Source organism: Ambystoma mexicanum, chromosome 12 (assembly GCF_040938575.1).
Source record: "Ambystoma mexicanum isolate Mex_15411 chromosome 12, UKY_AmexF1_1, whole genome shotgun sequence".
Lineage (NCBI taxonomy): Eukaryota > Metazoa > Chordata > Amphibia > Caudata > Ambystomatidae > Ambystoma > Ambystoma mexicanum.
In genome coordinates, this window is record NC_090936.1 from 1,000,081,463 (window position 1) to 1,000,102,302 (window position 20,840).

The 20,840-nt window shown below is 45.3% G+C and overlaps 1 protein-coding gene across 2 annotated transcripts in view; it reads left to right on the top strand.

The window, feature by feature from the left end:
* The window catches only part of DENND6B (DENN domain containing 6B), a 756,791-nt gene that overhangs the window by 86,359 nt on the left and 649,592 nt on the right, over window positions 1-20,840 (top strand). For both annotated transcript variants that reach the window (XM_069629519.1, XM_069629520.1), the window contains exons 2-3: window positions 17,334-17,372; window positions 17,633-17,675. In XM_069629519.1, the coding sequence (XP_069485620.1) occupies window positions 17,334-17,372; window positions 17,633-17,675 (82 nt within the window). The remainder of the gene's footprint in view (window positions 1-17,333; window positions 17,373-17,632; window positions 17,676-20,840) is intronic.

Sequence of the window (20,840 nt, forward strand, 5' to 3'; positions counted from 1 at the left end):
CTCGCCACCCTCTCGATTCCTGCCGTCGCTTCTTCCCCTTCTCTTGAACTGCCGTGTGGTAGCCGTCTCGTCGTGCCTTGCTCGTACTGCGCTCTCTTGCTCCACCTTTTATCCCTGTGGGAAAAAGGATGGGACGTTGGGTGTGTGTGGTTCAAGTGAATCGCCTGACTTTGCCTGACCCTCAGGTTGGGACATGTCAGGTACACAGGCTTAATATTAGTCTGTTATTTGAGATGTGCGCAACTGTTTGTGTTGAAAAGGAGAAAGTATTTCGGAGCATCCTACAGTCGGAAGGGAAAGAGATGTTATATGGAATCTTATCCTTTGTATTTGGGTTTAGGGTGCTCTCGGAAGGGTAGAATTTGGAGGGTTTGTTAAATGGGTGAGAATGACCGGGATGAAGAACAGAACATAGGGGATGGTGGGATTTGTAATTGTCGGTCACTTTCGACTGGGAGTTCAGAAAGTGACAATCGGAGGGACAGGATTGGTAGGGTTTGCGTGGTACACGGGAATAACTGGGGTTGTGACATGAACAAATGGGATTGTGGGAATCGTAGTGTTTTGTCTGGTCAGGTTGGGAATGCAGAAAAAAATAATCAGAGGGACGGAAGGAAGAAGGATGGGAAGTATTTGAATGGAGATGGTAAAACATGGATTCTGGGAGTTATGCTTTTTGGGTGTAACAGGGTTTAGGACCTTAGATGATTGATTACGCACAGAGGGGTTGTTGGATCTAAGTAAGGGAGATCCAATATGAAGAAGGGGGCAGATGGGGCACAGCCCATGAAGGTCTCGGGGATCTCACTCTCCTCATCTTCTCCCCTGCTAACACACCACGTCTCTCCTGGTGCATTATCCCGAGCATAACCCTGGGTACCCTTATCCAGGTGATCCTCCCTCGCTCGTTCAACCCCAAGGTTGGCATCTGAGAGCACCAGCCCTCCCCAGGCCACCTGAATAAGGGTTTCCTGAGGTCTACTTGGGCGCACACCCTCAGGTTTCTCACAGCATGTGCCTCAAATTCTACATTGCATATTATGGAAACAATTTATTTTGGAAACTATTCTGTTTACTGAATAGTCACACGTAGGTGTTAAATTGCCACGTACTACTGAGTAGTGGCACAAAAGTTTGTATAGGTTGGCACTGGTTGCTAATAATCATCTCCCCCCCCTTTTTTAGTTTAGATGCATTAGCGATATTTCTCTAATTGTTGATTGATTTTGTCATTGTTGTGTTGAGTGCTGGTTGATTGGATGCATGTCGAATTGTAATTCTTGGTGAGGTTTGTTGCTTCCCACCCCCTACCTGGGTATCTAATTATAATTCCTTTTTGATGAAATGTGTTGTATTTAGTGTTCATACATTGAACTGTATAAGGAATTTTCTGAGTGTTTTGTATCAATTATATATATTTTTTTCTATTTGCCCCAGTGTCTGTGTGTTTTTCTCCTGACTTTGTTCTTTACACTCCTTCTCTCTAATGTTTTCAAAGTTATGGTATGGACTTTCGTGTTTGTGTTCTGATATCTATGTGCCTAACATCAATCGGGAGGCATTTCCTAAGTAAATCTGTGAGTCAATTGAATTATTTATTTATTTAAATTCTGTTAGCTGCATCAGTGAATAATAATTCTCGTTCCTTTGGAATCCTATCTCGGACATTTTATCTGGCCTACCTTCAAGCCGAGAGGTACAACCCTTTATCCCCAAGAACGTTTGTCCCTGACACTTCAGCTCTCTTTATACCTTGGCTGAAGAGAACGATAGTATTCCATGTTTAGCATCAAATATTCCCTGGGCTCCCTGGTATTTACTACTTCCGGGGTAGATATGGTTCCTATCGACCTCTTAAAGGAAGATATAATAATAATAGTTTGCATGTATATAGCGCCACAAACCCTTGGGCATCTGAACGCTGCTTATTATTGCCCTCGGGGTGTGGTGCTCATGTATGACCTCGGAAGGTTGAAGGGCTGAGTTTGGAGAGATGGATGGAAGAACAGAGAATTATCTCGGACCTTCAAGCAGGTTTCAAAAGGGGGTCTGACACAATTGAGCAAGCTTTCTGCCTATGTTCTATTTTAAGCAAATATGTAGTTTTAAACAAGAAACCCTGTTCTTGGTCTTTGTTGATTTTTAAATCTGAGTTTGACTCCATTGACCGAAATATTTGATGGGATGTTTTGTGCCATCGTAAAATCCCCCACGAAATTCTAAGCCCCATAAAATAACGCTATGAAAATAATTCAGCTACTTTTAGATACAGCCAGCAGGATGAAAGAACAAATGATATCGCTGTTGAGAAAGGAGTGCGCCAGGGTTGTGTGCTAGCCTCCCTTCTCCTTTTAATTTGTTAATGTCCCAATTTTAAGAATTTTAGATATAAACCTATCCGTATTAACATACGTTTGCAATGAAATTAGACTTTTGATACACCGCTTAAAAATAGTGGTGATGCTGTGCAATGCCTCATGTAAAATCTGAACTAATATTCGCATTGAAGGCGAATGGCTCCAGCAGGTTAGCTTTTGTGATTATGTGGGGGTTAAGTTTCAGGGTAATGCAAAATGGTCCCTTCACCTAGAAAAGAGTGACCCAGCTCCCAAAAGGCGCTCTGGAGAAATACTCACAAACTGGCCACCGTCTCCCACTAACTTTGCTAGAGGTGTATGCGGAACAAGCACGGTGTGTTGCCCTATATGGCAGCGAGATCACTGGTTATGATGCTGTTTTTATTCTGATCACCACAGAAAATAAATGTATAAACAATTTTGAATCTCCCCACAAGCACACCAACTGTCTCGTTACTGATGGAAACTAGCGTTATACCGCCCAGATTCCTGGCCCTGAACAGACCCCCGTTATTTCTGGTTATGTGTAAAACAAAATCCAATTCCATCCATTATGATGTGTGTTAGGGAGAATTCTCTGTTAAGGCTAATTTCCCAAACCTAGTGAGTCCCCCAGCAGCTTTGCTGGATTTTTGGGGTTTATTTTTTTCTCCTGCTAAGAGTGGGACTCTTTTTCTCCCACTCTTAGACATGATTTGAGATATCCTTTGACTTTGTAATGTGTTTTATGGGCTATGGGGTCTTTTACTCCAAAGGGCTTCATGTATTTTTGGTAAGTGTGTTACACAGCACCCTCAGTGCCGTAACACAGGGGTGTCATAGTGACCCCCAAACATAGACTCCATACCCTGGGACTGACTACTGTCTCCTAGGGCATGTAAAGTCACCATTGACTTTACTAGTCTTAAATTGTGAACAGAACCAGTACAAACCATCATATTGTGGAAGTACTGGTAGGGGTAATTAGATTGCCCCTGGGTCTGTTTTTCGAGGGGGCACTGTGCAGTCCCCCCTCGTCGAGTTTCGGGCTGGTGGCAGTGGTTACCACGCGAAATATTCCACCGGAATATTTCCTTTGGGATTTTCCCATTCATTTTGAACTCACTACTTTTTTTGGTGCAATGTTAAAGATACCGCCGGGTTATTTAACTAATATTTATTCCCCGGTTGGATCTTTTTGCCAGGACTCGGTTTTAAAATGGCGTTTGTGTGCGCCTCTAACTCCAACCCAAGTCGAGCCCTTTGTTCCACTTTTTGGCGGGCTTCTGCACAGAAGCCTCCAAAAGTGGTGCCACTCTGTCTGGGTCTACAGGATGTGTGGGAGGGGTGTTTAGGCACCCTGGACTGAGTTGCCTCGGCAACTCAAGTCGCACTCTTGTGTGATTGGCCCAGTAGTGAGCCGCCCGGCTCACCACTTAGCATGTTTGAGTGACAGCTAGGACTGATGAATGGGGGTTTTCGGCATAAAAGCAGGGCCTTGGGGACTGGAACTTCAGAAGTCGCCACAGGACCAAAGAAACCGAAGAGGGAGAAGCTGAGCCGACCTGCAACGACGACACCACCGGTGGAGCCCTGCTGAACCGTCTCACCACTTCCCAACGACAGAGAAGATCTTCATCCCGGAGAGTCTTCTTCATCTAAACTGGTGGAGATAACCAGTTCGCCCTCTTTTTCGCCTTCCTGGATCGTTTTGTGATCGAATCGCCCGTGCCAAGCACCCCGGCGGCCGCATAGCCACGCTTCATCACTACTGCGAATAAAAGTGTAGTACCTTTTAACCAGGAAACTCCACGGCTGGTTTCTTCCCTGGCAGTGCAACAACCTCCAGCTTTCCTCCACGTCGAGATCTCCTCTTCCCCTGGACGAAGCACCGACTTGCACCCGCTGCCAGGAACAACTGCCCCCGCTGGAGCTTTCTCACCATTTCAGGTACTGTGTCCCGCCTGGTCTCCCTTGCAACAGACTGTTCAAGGTGTCCCGTAAATCCTTGACTTTCTATCCTGGGGTGACTTGGGACCTGCTAACTAACTTTTCCTAACTTGATCCAACCCTTTTTGAAATATCTGCAAAGACTTTTTAAAGTACTATTCAACTGTGTGATCTTGGACACATTCTGCCTTGCTCTCTCCAAGAGTGGGCCTGGCCTATGATTTTCTTGCTCCTCAGTAGACTCTGCCTTTTCTGACATGCTCTGGTTCTCTTAAAGTGTTGGTATTGTGTATTTTCCTAATTCTGCCTTTTTCCCTCCCTTTTTAACTAACTTATTGGAGTGCCATCTTAGGTTAAGCGCTCACCTCAGTCTGAAAATAAGTGGGGTTTTAACTAAGACTTGTTCAATAAGTAACCAGGGATGTATATATATTAATAGTGACTGTGTTTGAACTTGCTTGCCATATTAGTGTTACTGTATATTACAAAGTGTGTTTTTAAATAAATAATTATATACTTTTATACCCAAGCTCTGGTCAGTGTTTGCTTGTGCTACTGTATTTTAGTACCTAACTTGTATACTCTATATACTGTCTAACTCTTCTTGAGAGAAGTGTGGCTGCTCAGCCACAGCTACCAGGTAAATCTGGTTGGTACAGACTGCTACCAATTGGGTTTACTGCCAACACCTGTAGTCCTAAGCCTTTTGCAGTGGTCCCTAAGGGAACTGCACAGGTTTCTGCCTAACAATGTGCTTAAAGATGTAATTGAAACTTGTAATGGCAAAACATGAAAGTGGTATAGACATCTGTATAGCCTACGAGTTAGAAAGTGATGTTGTACCTATTTTTTTTTAAAACGTTTTTATTGAATATATAAACAAACAAACAATACACACCAAAAATGCAGCATATACCATAACATTTCGATTAAACATTTCCAATCTTGTTCACTGCCTCCCTTTACCCACCCTCCGTTACGAGCCTACTTTCACTAATGTTCTGTTTCTGCATCTTGTGATGGGGTATTTCTTTCCGTGGGATCCAATGGGTCGTGCATTGACCCAAATAGTTCTGCTATCAGTAGATTCCAGGCCATCAGGGTCTTAGTTTCCTTCTCCCCCCCCCCAGCACTGCTAGCTTCAAGCCATACCATGGTTTCCACCTCTGCCCATTTCTGCAGGTCTTTCCACCATACTTCCAATTGTGGCTTGTGGCACGTCTTCCACCCCATAGCAATTCTCCTCTTTGCAAGCGCATATGCCAGATCTTTCAGTTTGCTGACATGCCTAAGTTTCCGTGACCTAGAGAACCCCACCTAACAGGCACACCACAATCTTGATACCTTTTTCTGCTAATTTACATGCAACCTCGCCCCAGAAGCACTAGATAACCGGGCATGACGAAAACATATGCACCATGCCCGCATTCTCCTCATCACACCTAGGACATGCCTGTCGTCCTGCATTCTTGAACTTGGCTATCCTCTGCGGTGTCAGATACGCCCTATGTGTAATATATAATTGCATCTGTTCAAGTCTTGCGTTCCTCAATAACCTTCTTGTGTTACCCTTGGACACGTTCCCACATCCCATCCTCCATCGGGGTTCCAACTTCCTCCTCCCATTCTAGCCTCAGTTGCACCACCTCCTTTCCCACTTTGGACATCATCATCTCGTATATTCTAGATATCTTGTGTCCCCCCTCTGCTATGTCATATATTATGTCTATGGTAGCATCTGGTTCTTACTCAATCACCAGTTCGGACCACATTCTCTTAATCTTCCACACCAGTCTATGGTACGTGATATACTGGCCAGTGTGTAACCCAGTTTCCGCCCCCAACTCCTCAAAATCCGTAATGGTCCCCCCCTGACAAATATCCCCCATTGTCGCTATACCAGCCGGCTCCCAGTGGTTTCTAATCATCATCCTCAGTTGCTCTTCCCCACCCGCCAATGCAACCAGCGGTACCTGAGGGGAGCACGGCCATGGGTTCCCCATCCGTTGGCACGCCCTTCGCTACATCTTCCATCCCAGCACCATCATCTTTGGGCACCCATCCATTACTGCTTGGGGCAACCACATGATCTCCTTCAGAAAAAATGGGGCACAATCCTGCCTGAACAGCCTGGTTTCAGAGGTCACCTCCTCTGAAAGCCATTTGGCCACATATTGCAGCTGACTTGCAACATAATAAACTTCAAAATTAGGCAACTTTATACCCCCTTCTCATAAAAATTATGTAGCTTCCAGAGAGCCACTCTGTTTCGTGTACCCTGCCACAGGAAGTCCCTGCACATGCTGGCCAGTCTACCAAAGAACTTCATTGGTATCAAATACGGGATATTCCCGAAGTAGTGCAGGAGCCTAGGCAAGACCACCATCTTTTACATTGCAGATCTACTATCCACACTTAATCTGGACTTACTATACATCACTGAATCCTGGCTCAATGATGCCTCCTGCCCAGCCATCGCACTAGCCCTACCCACAGGCTACACCATCCTTAGGCAAGATAGATGTGATAAGATTGGAGGGGGAGTCGCCCTTATCCACAAAGACTCATTATCCATTAGATTAGCAGACCATAGTACATAGGGTGGTAATGCTGATATCCTATCAGCCAAGCTTACGCTTTCCCCCAGTAATCTAATCAACATCCACATCCTCTACAGACCTCCCGGACTCCCAGCTGACTTCCAAGAGCACCTCTCCCATCGACTCAGAAACAACAATAATAAGTCCTCCAAAATCCTTCTATTAGGAGACTTAAATTTAGGATACAATGTTCCTAAGGATAAATCCGCCGCAACCCTAGCTAAAGAACTCGCAGACTTCGGTTTCTCCCAAGGAGTCCTCACCCCCACTCACTCCAAATGCCGCACCCTTGACTGGGTCATGGATCACAACTATGCATCCAACATTACCTCAAACACCGCCCTTCCATGGACGGACCACACATGCATGGAATTCCTCATCCCCACCAACCCTAAACCTAAGACTCTCACCCACGTACCACCTGCCACAATAAGAAGTTCTAAAAAACTCAACGCAGACAACTTGCGTCCCCACCTTAAAAGCCCATGCCTAGCACCACCTTTCTCTCAGGACCCACATATACTATCAGCTATATTCAATGATACTCTCACCAATGCCATAAACTCTATAGCCCCACTTGAAAGCAAGAAGAAAAAAAAAAAGTTCACTGCAACTCTTGGTTCTCGGAAGAACTCCAAACCCTCGGAGCTCAAAAGCGTCAGTCGCTTTAAAACTGGCAAACGGATCCAAGTGATCTAATTAAGAGCCTATTCAAACAAATAGCCCTCCAATATAAAAAAGCCATTTTAGCAGCAAAATCCAACTCCTTCAATGATAGGATCTCAAAGGCCAACCCCCAAGCTAAAGAACTATTCGCAATCTTTAATGAATTAGTCACTCCTACGGCTACCGCTGACGAGATAACTAAAGACAAAGCCTGGTGTGCCAGCATTCAGTCCGCCATGCTCAACAAAATAAAACTCCTCCAGAACAAAATCCAAAACCACTGCAAAGCCCTCCCAAACCAAAAAAAACAACAGCCCTACACAAGACAAGCGTAGTAATCTCAATCTCGCTCAATTCTCCTTCAGAGACGTAACTGAACCTGAGGTCCTTAATCTCATCAAAAACCTCAAACCATCCCTTTGCAAAGCAGACGTTTGCCGTCCAAAAATCATCAAGGAATGCGCCAATGACCTAGCACCCATGATTACTGCCTTCATTAACGCATCTTTCCAAACAGGAACTGTCCCAAACAATCTCAAGGAAGCCTGGGTGCGGCCACTTCTAAAAAAAAAAAGCCCACACTTGAGCAACCCAACAACTACAGACCGATAACGACAGTCCCGTTCCTCCTAAAAATCCTGGACAAAGCAGCTCATATCCAGATCCAATCATACATCAAAGCTAACTCCATACTAGGCAAAAGATAATCTGGCTTCCGTGCCGGGTATGGAACAGAATCCGCCTTATTAGACCTAAAAAATCAAATCTCACAGATCATGGACAAAGGCAAACCTGCGTTGCTCCTCCTTCTCGATCTATCAGCTGCTTTTGACCTGGTAGATCACCAAACACTCACCACCCACCTCACCCATGCAGCCCATTTCTCTAATCAAGCAGCATCCTGAGCCACTTCCTTCCTTGAAGAAAGAGCCATGAAGGTCTACTCCGACACAGCTAACGCAGATCCTACCACTATAAACTGCGGTGTCCCCCAAGGATCTAGTACAACCCCCACCCTCTATAACCTCTTCACAAAACCCCTCTTCGACCTACTTGACTCCATGGGTGTTGCATATACAAACTATGCAGATGACACTCAAGTACTTTTACCCTATCTGGACTCTATCACCAAGACGCCACAGCCCTTCACAATATCTATGCCACTATCCAAGCTTGGATGGCAATCAATGGCCTCTGTCTTAACGGGGAGAAATTCTCATCCTGGGCCAGACAAACACATTATCGAAACTAAGCCCCCAATACAACAACTTAACATAGACAACTCAACCATCTCCGTATCATCCTTTGTCAAGACTCTAGGTGTTCACATTGATGCAAATCTATCGATGAACAAACAAGTCAGCACCATAGCCTCTGCATCAGCGTTCAGCACCAAACTCATCAATGCCAATAAACCCTACTTATCCACCCCCAACCGCTTGGCCATAGCTTGAGCAACTATAGGAGCCAAACTCGATTATTGCAACGCCTTCCTAGCTGGCACCTCCGCCAAAAACATTCACAGACTACAAACCACACAAAACAATGCCCTGCAAGCCGCCATGAGCATCCCTAGAAGAGACCATATATCCCACACCAGACGTGAAGCACGGTGGCTCCAGGTCAAAGACCGTATTACTCTGAAAATCCTCACCATCACTCACAGATGCATCAACAAAACTGCTCCAGCATACCTATCTGAAGCAAGATCAAGGACCACATCCACTCGCCCCACCAGAGCTCAGTACACCAACCAGCTACACATACGACGCATAAAGAGAGCCACAGCGGGAGGTCTAGGCTTCTCCTATATTGCACCGAAACTCTGGAACTCACTCCCTGCCACCCTTAGAGCTGAAACATCCATCTCTGTCTTCCGCAACAACCTCAAGGCGACACTCCTCAACTAGCAAGTGGAGGACTGCCTCCTCCACTTCTGCCATGTATATTGTAATATAACACAAATGTAGTATAACTATGTTGTAACCTGTATATATACTGCTAATGACCATGTAACTAAGTAACTAAGCTTTGTACTGTAAGAAGTGCCACAATGTCCTCTGGCTGTTGTGCGCTGTATAAATACGAATAAAACAAACAAAACAAACAAACTGTGTGATAAATTAGGTTAAAGATAGATACCTTGTTTTTAGAGCGAATCATTTTGGACATCCCAGTTTAAACAGATTCCCGGTTTATCTAATGTTTAAATTTAAATTAAACCCCTGAGCCCTATTTTGATTACATGTTGCCTTGTACTTGCAGAGCCTTATACATCAAATTCGGACTGAGTGTTTTTTTTGTCGCACAATTGACTTGCAGATGATCCCGGGGCTCTTGACAATGCTGTCCGTTTTGTTTTGCCCTAATGAAGAAGAAAATGATATACATTTTCTACTAACATGTGCAACATATGCTAATATGCGAGTGAGATGGCTTCTCCCTAGCTTTCTAAAATATCAGGCCCTTTTTGCAGCTGATGCGTACATCCTATGCAAAATGGCTAAACATGAGGATGGCATATTTGCAGTTTTTAGCTTTCCAAATGAGGCCTGGTGAATCCGATGAAATGCAATCTTGTTTATGCCTAATTTATATTGACGTATTTTGTTGATGATTGTGATTGTATGTTGCCAGAGTTTGTAATTTTAAAGTCTCACATTTTACCTAATTGCTTTTTTTGCTCTCCCCTCCTTTCCTGTCACTCTCTGGGTGGCCTCCCTTGGCCCTCTTCCTGCTCCCACCTGTGAGGCTCAGAACCTCAGGGTCATCTTCGACTCCACACTCTGCTTTTCTCCTCACATCTCTGACGTCTCTAAGAAGTCAAACTACCAACTGCCCCGCCTCAGAGGTATTCTTCCTTTCCTCTCCTTCCCCCAGAAGCTCACTGTCTCTAGAGCTCTGGTTCTCTCTAGGCTGGACTACTGCAACAGCCTCTTTCTAAATATACCTGCTTCTAATCTCCGCCCTCTGCAACTCATCCAGAACAGGACTGCAAGACTTGTCCTTGGGATCATATCTCCCCAGCACTGAAATCTCTGAATTGGCTCCCAGTGGCTGCAATGATTAAGTTCAAGACCCTCTGCATTGTCCACAAGGCCTTCTGGGCCCGGGTCCTCAATACCTCCAACTCTCTCTCTTTGTAAATACCTTCCTACTTGAGTTCTTCGCTCCTCCACCTCCAACTCCCTCAGGGTCAGTCGCTTCTCCAAGCAACGAGTTGGTGGTAGATTTCTGTCTTCGGCTGGGGCCCCCCCTCTGGAACAGCCGCCCTGCCTCTCTGAAACTTGAGAACCATCTCCGGTTCCGGAAGCACCTCAAGACCTTCCTCTTTGCTTCTGCCTTCTCTCTTCTCTCGCCTACTGATTTCCTGTCCGATACTGCACTGGTCACCCGGCTACCCTCTGATTTCAGGCCCAGGTCCCTGCCTGCCCAGTTGCACACACGCATTGCCTCCCGGCAACCCTTGCATTTGGGTCTGCATCTGTAACCCTACAGTCCCCCCTACCTGCACATTTGGACACCTGCTGTCTGCACTTAGCCTTCCACCTACCACCTGCTGGCCACACTTCTTGTTATTATTTTGATCCCATGTACAACACTGCTCCCTCCCATTTCCCCTCCCGCCTCCCCTTGCGCAATCTCAATGTCACTTGGCGTAGTATGATCGTTGTCTTTGTCCTCCCTCTGTTCCCCATTCCTTGTCTCGTCACGCCTTGAATCACTTGAGTATAGGCGCGTTATAAATGCCATATCAGATCAAATTATATGATATGCCTGAAATAAAGTTAACTGACTTTCTGACTTCAATGGGGATTTTGTAGTAGTGGGAGTGAATTTAATTTGCTGTAAGATGATGAAACTTAACTCATCCATTGGGTGATAGAATGCATAACTCGAGGAAGCCAGAAGAGCAATACAGGATTTCAAGAAAGAATAGCACTTAAAGGACATGTGGAGAAACTATTTCCCAATGATAGTCAGTTCAGCTTCTATGCTTCTCCCATGTAAATCCTCTTCTAGGATTGATTTTGGTCTCCCCTTTGCTCAGCTACTGAAAGAGGTAATGAATAGTAACATAGGTGAGGTGGTAATATCATATAATGCAACAGTGTCCTTAGTGCTGGACCTGTCTAGGGTGCTGGACCATGGAGAAAGGGGTAAAGATTGAACAACTCCCTTCTGTTAGACCTTCTCTTCTCAGATTTGTATAAAAAGGCAACATTTAAATTCCCTCTTTATTAGAGGGGGTATAGATTTGGTTCCTGAATATTGCACCTTTTCATACCCTTTCAAATGGGCACTAAGGAGTCGGATAATTTCTCATCCATTCTAAATAAGGAAAGCAGTAGGGGATCAGATATTCTGGAAAGGGAGTTTAAGAAGTCAGAAAACCGTAAATCGTGTCCACCACTCGTCAAATGAGAGGCAATGCAAGTTGCATAAGGGCAGCTAGACTTCTTGTTTAAACAGAGGACGGAGAGGGAGAGGGCAAGCATATTGCGAAGCTATAGAAAAGATGAAATTACTTTTTTAACCTTGCATTTAGAACACTTGTGTTCTGTGGAACGTGGAATCGATGACATTCCCAGCAGCATTTGTAGACAAATGCTGTTCATTAATACATGTAATCTAACTCTCACTACACCACTTGTGTTAAACATTAGGTGCTTCACATACATACTATAGTTAGAGGGCATTGTGAAGTGGTGTTGTGTTTTGTACTTTAACACTGATAATGGCAACATGTATAGGCTTTACATGTAATGAATCTTTACTTTTTAACATTGGCAGCTGAGCATTTGTTAATGGACTCTTTTTAATCTACTGATCTATATAGTAGTAGTTTGGCATTTATATAGCACCTTCATCCCATTAGTATGGCCTCAACACGCTTGTGGGGGTAAACACCCTTGGGGGACCGGAGTCCATGTAAGAGCATTTTCAGAAAGAATAGAAGGCTTGTACGCGTTAGGCAGAGATAGGGAGTTGGTTAGACTAGCCGTGACCCAGTAAGCTACTCATGATGTTCAGGCATGCGGATGGGTGCTGGGAGGTGGTCTGGTGCAAGACTTGTCATGTGTCCAGCTGGACCAAATATTTTGTCGTAGGTTGTAGCTGCATTCTGATGGCAGAGATGTTGTGCTTCATGTGTTAGTCTGATGCATGGATGCAAATGTGTGCGAATGGGTATCCGTGCCTGCGGGTTGTGTCCACTGAAGTGGTGCTTGACTATGCACCTTGAGGTTCAGATTGGTGCTTTGCCTTTGGTGTGGCTGAGTGTTCTGAGTCGTTGAGTCTGCTCTGAGAATTGTACTTTACCTTGCTCTGCAGAATATACTGTATAGGCATAGACTGTGACCAGGCCTAGGAGTCATAAGGAAGGTGAGTGAGAGGTAAGGTCTTCAATTTGCTGTAGGGAATAACCATGTATTGAAGGTATTTCTGAAGGGGAGGTAGTCCTCATTGCGGCGTATGTTCAGTGAAAGGGAGTTCCAGAGGGTGGATGCTTGGACGGAGAACGAGGATCTTCCAATTCTGGTGGAATTCAAAGGGGGAATCACAAGGATGGGTGCAAAGCCTGATATAAGGTTTCTGATGGGTTGGTAGCGTGTAAGCTTGTCTTGGAGGAATTCTGGGCCAGTCTTGTGGAGGTTATGGTGTGTGATGCATATGGCCTTAAAAGTTGCCTGTTGGCTGATAGAAAGCCATTGTAGTACTCCAAGGGCAGAGGTGATGTGTTCTTTGGGTGAGAGGGCAGGGAGTCTAGCTGCAGAGTTTTGGATTCACTCAAGTTTTCTGAGCTGATAGGCATGAGCGCCCAGTGTGAAGGCATCACTAAGTGGACACAGACAACAGATTACATTTCAAACTAATGTCAGGATGGTGTAAGGCCTAACTTGTGTTATACTAAGGTTGGATCTCCTTACCTAAATAAACTAAGGAGAGTCTGAGTCAGTAAGTTCAATTTAAGAGTCTGTCTGTGTCCGAAAACCTACATGTGCCCTCACAACTACAGCTAAACCATGTGTATGGAGGTCAGCAACAAAAGAAACAGTGTTGAAACTAAAGGTTCTGAGTGTCTTCCCACTCCTGGCCTGCCATTGGTTCCTTTCATGATGAATCCATCAGATGGTCTCGGGTTTCCCTTCCCCAATTTGAACACAGTTCCGAAAGAAGAGTTTCGGTTCCCTTCCCCAACTTCACTATGGTTTCCCAAAATGGTCTCTGGGTTCCTTTTGCCAAGTTCAACAGTGTTCCACAGGATGGATTCGGGTTTCCCTGCCCCAAGTTAAACACAGATCCACAGAATGGTCTTGGGTTCCCTTCCCCAAGATTCAGACTATTTAGCTAATTAAAAGGAAGAGGTTCTTCCACTTTCACCCAGTTCAATGTTCTCACATATAGTTAACAAAAGGGTTCCTCCTCCATTCAACAGGCAGGTGGGTGCGTCCTAGCCCCTCCCATTGACCCAGGCTTCTGAAGCACAGGTGTCTTTAACGGTGCACACGTTTCAATGCCTGAGGGTTCCCTTCCCCAACCATCAAGATAGTTTGAATTGTGGTGGGGTTTCCCCGGTCTAGGCGCAGTTGTGGGCCACACAGTCCACCCGCTACAGGTCACGCAACCAGTAACCCTGGTTGGCGTCCTTTTCACCAACATCACAATGTTCCTTAATCTTACTGCTTTAATCAGGGTTTCACAAAGTTTGTGTTCGGCCAACAATTGTTTCTCAATGCTTTCCACTGATTTTGGTTCACACTGGTTTCGCAATGCTTTCACTAGCTTTGGCCACTTATTTTATTCACAATGCTTTTCTCTTGCCACTACTGTTTTCGTGAGACTTTTTGCTGGCCCTTGCCACTACCGGTTTCACAATGCTTTTCACTCCCAGGTCGGTATTAAAAACACACAGGATTTGATCATGCAGCAGTCAATGCTGGCTGGACAACCCCCTCGCCGTGTCCGGACGCCCTTCTCTAAGTGGACTCACCTGGTTGTATCTACTGCGGTTCCGTGAGTCTCCAGTTTGACACAGGCTGATTTCTCTATCTGGCGTCTCCAATGTGCTGACGCTCGGCGGCTTCACTGTGTGCTGACCGGTAGGCTGTCAGCGACATGAACGGTTTCTCGCAGGCCTTCAGCTTCCCTCTGCATCGCACTGGCAGATCTGGGGGTCTCTCTCACCACCACCGCTCCTTGCATCTGCTGCTCCAGCTCTACTTTCTCCGGTCCCTTGATACACTGCTTGCCTTCTCTTGCACCACCGGTTATAGTTCCGGCTCTTCCAGCAGGCTTCTGCCACCCCCAATTTTCTAGCGTCCCAAATGTTGGGGATTTTAAAGTCCCTGCCATGCTGATTGGTCTTTTGACAACTAGACTGCTCCGTTTTCTGGCTGCAGTCTTTTCTCCATGTTGCTCATGTTGTCCTTTTTCCTCGTCTCAGTACCAAAGTGGTGTTTGGTACTCTTCTACCTCGCAGTAACAAAGTGATGTATGTATGTATGTATGTATGACTGCCATAGACAAAATAGTGATAAGTCTAACAATATCCTATAAATGCCTGAGGAATGTTGTCTTCCCTATGAAAGCGAAATGAGGAAGGCCATGTCTACAGTGGTCGATTTTCAGAGAGGCAGGAGGCAAGGTCTGGACGGGCGGAGGTAACGACTTGGGAATCTTGAACATGATCTGGGTGTCATGCGCATAGTTGTAGCAGGTTAGGTTATGAGAGCGGGTGAGTGTGCGGGGAGGGGGTTAAGGTAGAGATTGAAGGGGATGTGGGATAGAGAGGCTCCCTGAGGGACTCCTTTGGGAACAGGGTAAGGGAGGGAGGAGAAGGGCGGGAGGAGCATTATTTGAAAGCGGTTGGAGAAGAATAAGGAGATCCATCTTAGAGCGGCTCCCCTGATGCCTAGAGAGAGGAATCTGTCCATCAGGATGGCATGGTCCATAGAGTCAAAGGCAGCAGAGCGGTCATGGAGGATAAGTGCAGCACATCCTTCTGAGTCTGCTGTTCTTTTAAGTCATCCCATACGGAGACGAGGGAGGCTTCTGTTCCTCTGTAGTAACTGAATCCAGATTGGGCAGGGTCAAGAAGGCATTTGGATTCTGTGTAGAGGCAGAGCTGCATGTATGCTGATCTGTCCGAGCTTGGCAATTAATCAGTTGCTTGAGATAGGGCAGTAGTTGGAAGGAAAAAGGGGACTGAGGGAGGACTTTTTAAGAAGGGGCTTGACGTGGGATTTTTCAAAAGCCTTACGAAAGGAGCCTGAAGTACGAGAATGGTTAATTATGGATTGCGCCATGCTGCCTGCACAGGTTGTGGATATCATCAGTGATGTACACAAAATAAATTGTTTATCCCCCACCCTCACTGGCTGCCACCTATATACATACTACTGATTACATATAGACCCCAATTCATTGGCCATGCCTTCTCTAACACCAACTTCTTCACACGTGGCGGACGATCTCTTCACCTTGAATTACTGTAAAATGATTGGATGGGTTTCTGAAAGCACTGCCCTGCCCTAAGACCTCATCACGTGATGTACACCTGGCCATCAAAATGAGCACAGTAGATAACTTCAATGTAAGTCTGGTCCTCACAAATAAAGCAACTCTTTTCTCTTCCCAGACACACAGGCGCCCCATCATGCATCCCTGACGCAATCTTATAAGAGTTGGCATCACCCTATGTAAGTCTCTACAGTAAGCATGCTGTGCACCATTCACCTCTACCCACAAGACCCCCCCCCTTACCTGATCATGTTCATTTCCCGCGTATTAGTATATCTTCTCCAATCTGAATCGTTTGGGAGGGGCTGGCATCTGAACCTGCATCCCAACACTTGTTATGGTGAATTGCCCTTTGCGCATGCCCAAACATTGAATTCTGTCGTCCATGTTTATGATCCCGTGACTTGCACCAAATGAGGCAGAAAAGCAGGAAGGGCCACATGGATGAAAAATGCTGACTGGGAAAGGAGGCAAGACTAAGTCTGGCCAAGAAGCAGAGAATAAAATGAGGGAGATGCTGACTGATGGCTGACGCAGAGCCGTAGCCAGCAGTGAGGATAAAGGAAGATCTAGAGTATGAGAGCAATGTCCGGCTCTGCAGAGCGAATCTGAGAGCGAAGGTTGGAGAAAGAGACTGCTGTATTCTGTGGTGGAAAAGCACTATTTAGAGTGGATGGATATGAAGCCATGAGTGAGCGAAAGTAGTAGAAGGGGTGAGTTGGACAGGCAGAGCCGGAACCATAGACAAGCTTGCTTCTTGGACAATCCAGTGTGTGCAGAGAGGGATATCCGGAAGAGAGTTCTTAATCCCCTGGAGGACAAATTCCAAAAGCGTGGTGGGAAGCTCGGCAGAGAACCGGGAGACCTGCTTCTTGAATAGCAGCATCCCTTCTATAGATCCCAAAGCTGTAAAGGGAAACGTGCCAGCCTCAGAATGGAAGAGGCCTCTCAGATGCAGGAGGATGAAAACCTACAGCAGGAGAGTTGTTGAAGAACTCTCTGAGAGAGTTACTTGTTTGGGGGTCTGGGGTTATCACAGTTGGGCTTTTAAGGATGGAGGTATGAGAAGGTTGGTTTGTGAAAGCAGACCGCTTCTAAAAGAAAAACTTCTCGGTAAGTCAAATGGCTGCTTGTGTGTCCTTAATCACCGACTATCCATCTGATCATTTTCTATGCAGCTCGGAATGACCTCAGGTAGCTGTGAAAACAGCCCAGGATTTACTTCACTCCAACTTTTTTTTTCCTTTCCTCTTTGCAGCTGGTGTATCCCCATGACCTTCGCCTCTCTGAGAAAGAGGTATGTAATACCACTAATAATTTCAATAATATTGACCTTAACACAATTATAAATCGTATTCATAATACATAATTTCAATGTGACTATAGAAATATTGGCTGTATTATCGTCATTAATAGTTGCACTCTTTTATTAGTTCTATCTTTTTACAGTTTAGGGTATAAGGTTGGATTCACAGAGTTGCGATTGGCTGCTGCTGACACCTGACGCACTGGCGAGTCGCAACCCCTTAACACATGCATCTATTTCTTTTATTCCAGAAAACCAGCATCTGCTACTTGTCTTTCCCCGACTCCTACTCAGGTACGTAGATTGTGAACCTCATGTGTCCTTTGGATACAGCTGTAGTAAAAAAATGTGACTGATTAGTGTTCAGAAAATAAACGTATATACATTGTAGATGGTTCCTCCTCTTTGCCATTTGGATTGTGATTTACTCCACTTATGTGTTGTTTATGTTGTGGACAGGAGGTCCACGCTAAGTTTTCATGCACCTGTGTGTGGTTCCTCACTTGGCTGGCGAAGCTGTTTTCACAAGGCTCAACATTTTGAAATCAGTCCGGGACTTTCTACGTCCAAGTGGGTATCGTGGACCAAACTGGAAGTTTCTTCTAGACCTTTATGAATTTTGAACTATGCTTTCAACTGATGGGCCTAAAAAACATTATTTTTTTAAACCGTGTCTTAATTGTGCTAACATTTTACGTAAAAGAGTTCCTCCCTGGTATAGTGTCCTTGTATTAGGAAATGTACTTCTGATGTGCTGATGCACAGGCAATAGAAAAATATAGGTAGTCGAATATCAGACTCTTTTGAACCCTACAGATTTACTGCAAAATGTATACCCCATCATTTAAAAGAATGGATACATTTTCCATGTTTAAGTTTGTGTTCACTGTTGAGACTGAAATATCCATACTCCACTTTTGGCGCCAGGCCCTGTGTATTTTTGAGTTTCTTTGGCTTGGTTTACCTGACCCTTCCCTGATGAGCCCTCATCTGAGGCTTCATGAGGGGACATAATTACCAGAAGTGCCTTCTCAGAGAGACCACCTCTTTACGAGTGTGCCGGTCTGGTAACAAAAGTGCCTGTAAGCCTACCGGCACCGTTGTTAATGGACCGGCACACTCTGAGGTCAGACCTGGCGGGCAGGTTGGCACCCGCCCTCATACTTTCACGGAAGCACCAGCACCCTTATTAACAGTGCCGGTGTTCCGTCATCCCCATTCCCATTTGAGTCTTATGGGACTCAAATGGGAATGGGGATTAACGATTTTCCTGCACCTGACTTCCAGGAACTGTTTTACCGGCACGGCTATCGCCGGAGTTGTAATGAGGCCTCATTTCTCCCTCAGGGTTAGGGTGCTTCAAAGCACCCACATTCCATGTGGGAGTCTTTCTGCACAGCAGACTGTGAGAGCTCTGCTGGTTGGTGACATCCGTGGTTGGATTTTAGTGGGGCTATAGCCACCTTATTCCCAGGGGTGATCCTACAGGCTACCCCAGTGTACATTGGGTACAGAGTCCAATGGCCGAATATTGTTCCTGCATGAGTGAGTGGGATGCATATGTTGCCATATATTATTGTGTCGGCATCTGTGTATGAAGGCTTATCACCTTCAATTTAGAAACTCCTGTTGCTGGTTGAACTGAGGCTCCCAGGCCAACCAGACTACCACAAGTTGGATTTCAACCATTGAATGGAAACGCTGGGTCAACATCAAGTAACCTGTGATGACCCAGCGAGAGCACTACATGGATAGAGTGTAACAAATGCACAATAGACTTTCTGAACCCAAATGACTTGACTGGAACATCACCTTTACCTTCTTCTAACAAGAGATAACATTGTATTTTCATAATGCCTTTTTGTGGAAATGTGTATTTTAAAGTAATACTATGTTATGTTATACTCTTGTCTACCCTGCCTCCTTCCTGAGGGTTGATGTTGAATTAAGTCTTCGAAAGCTTAAAGTTCTGTTGAATCATTTCTTTTTAAACTTTTAATCAAGTATTCGTTTCACCTGAGAGAAAATAAAAATATTGTATTTAGCTGGGAATACAACCGCTCTAAAAAGCTCCTTGGGACTACAATATTAGTTCATGTTCCCACAAAATACCAATAGTTCCATTCCTTCAAAAAGTGGAACTCGGTGGCTAAAATAACCACGGTCTGGTTCTTTCTCGATTTCCTCCTGTTCTTAAAGAATGCCACATAAATACATAATGCAGTCACAGATTTCATGCATTTTCGGATTATAAACAGTAAATTGTTTACAGGAAACTCTTCTAAAATAATCCAGTTAACATTTTACCATGCAATGAAAAGGTGAGCCATATGTGCGCGCGATCCACTCCATGATCCCAGTCCTTGATTCGTTAATGTGCTACAATAATTCCATGTTATAAGGGGTGCTGAATGTACAAAAAGACACAGGTGCACGGATGTGACTAAACAGGACTTGAACGTATGTTGCTAACAAGTCTGTGGTGTCCATCAAGGCTGACTGACTCCCCTTTTTTTTTTTTTTTTTTCTTCTTTTGTTTTGTTAGTGAACACCACATGGCAACAGAATAGGGGTAGATTCAGAAGTTGGGGACCCCAAAGCACATATCACTGCAAGGATCAGCCGGGCACCACTTTACATAAATGATTACAGCAGTGTCAGTCCAGCATAAAAATGTAGAAAGCGATATTGTTCAGGCATCCCTCATTAATGAAAACAATGGCCCTCATTACGACCCCGGCGTTAACCAATGGCGCTATTAGCGCCATGGTTAACGCCGGTAACTTACCGAATCTGCCATGGTGAAATGGGGAATTACCAACCCATTCCAAGGTTGGCGGGGCGGTAATTCCCCATTTACCATTGGCCCTTCCCCAGTCCCATTTTTGCCCCATAGGGCTCAATGGGAATGGGGAAGGCGGTAATTACGGTACCACAAATTGCGGTACCGTAATTGGCTTCAAGGTCCCTTTGCGGGTCCCTACCTGAACGGCTGGTCCAGACCAGCCGTTAAGGTCGGGAGCCGCAAAGGTACCTCGTAGTAAGGCGTTAAGGGGTTAACGGCACCGCACCCTTTTATGGTGCCGTTAATCCCTTATCGCCTGGGTCGTAATGACCCCCAATATGTGTATCTGCTTTGACTCATCAGCTCATACCTGTCCAGCTGTCTGTCAAATAAAGCGAACCACTGCCGGACCAATTAATCAGGGATAACTCCTTGTGTGTGCTGTCCATGAACCCCCCCCTATACAATTCCTGCGCTAAGCGACAAAGGCAGAAAGTTCTGTTGATGGTTAAGGAAAAACAGTTGAGGAATTGGTAATCCACAGTGTCAGGCTCAAAGGGATCGCAGGCCTTGCCTTATATTACCAGAGGGCCACATAGGCCATCCTGAATAGGTCAAGCCGCTTTCATAACCCAACCTTTAATATCAAACAAATGGAATATAGTTACATATGT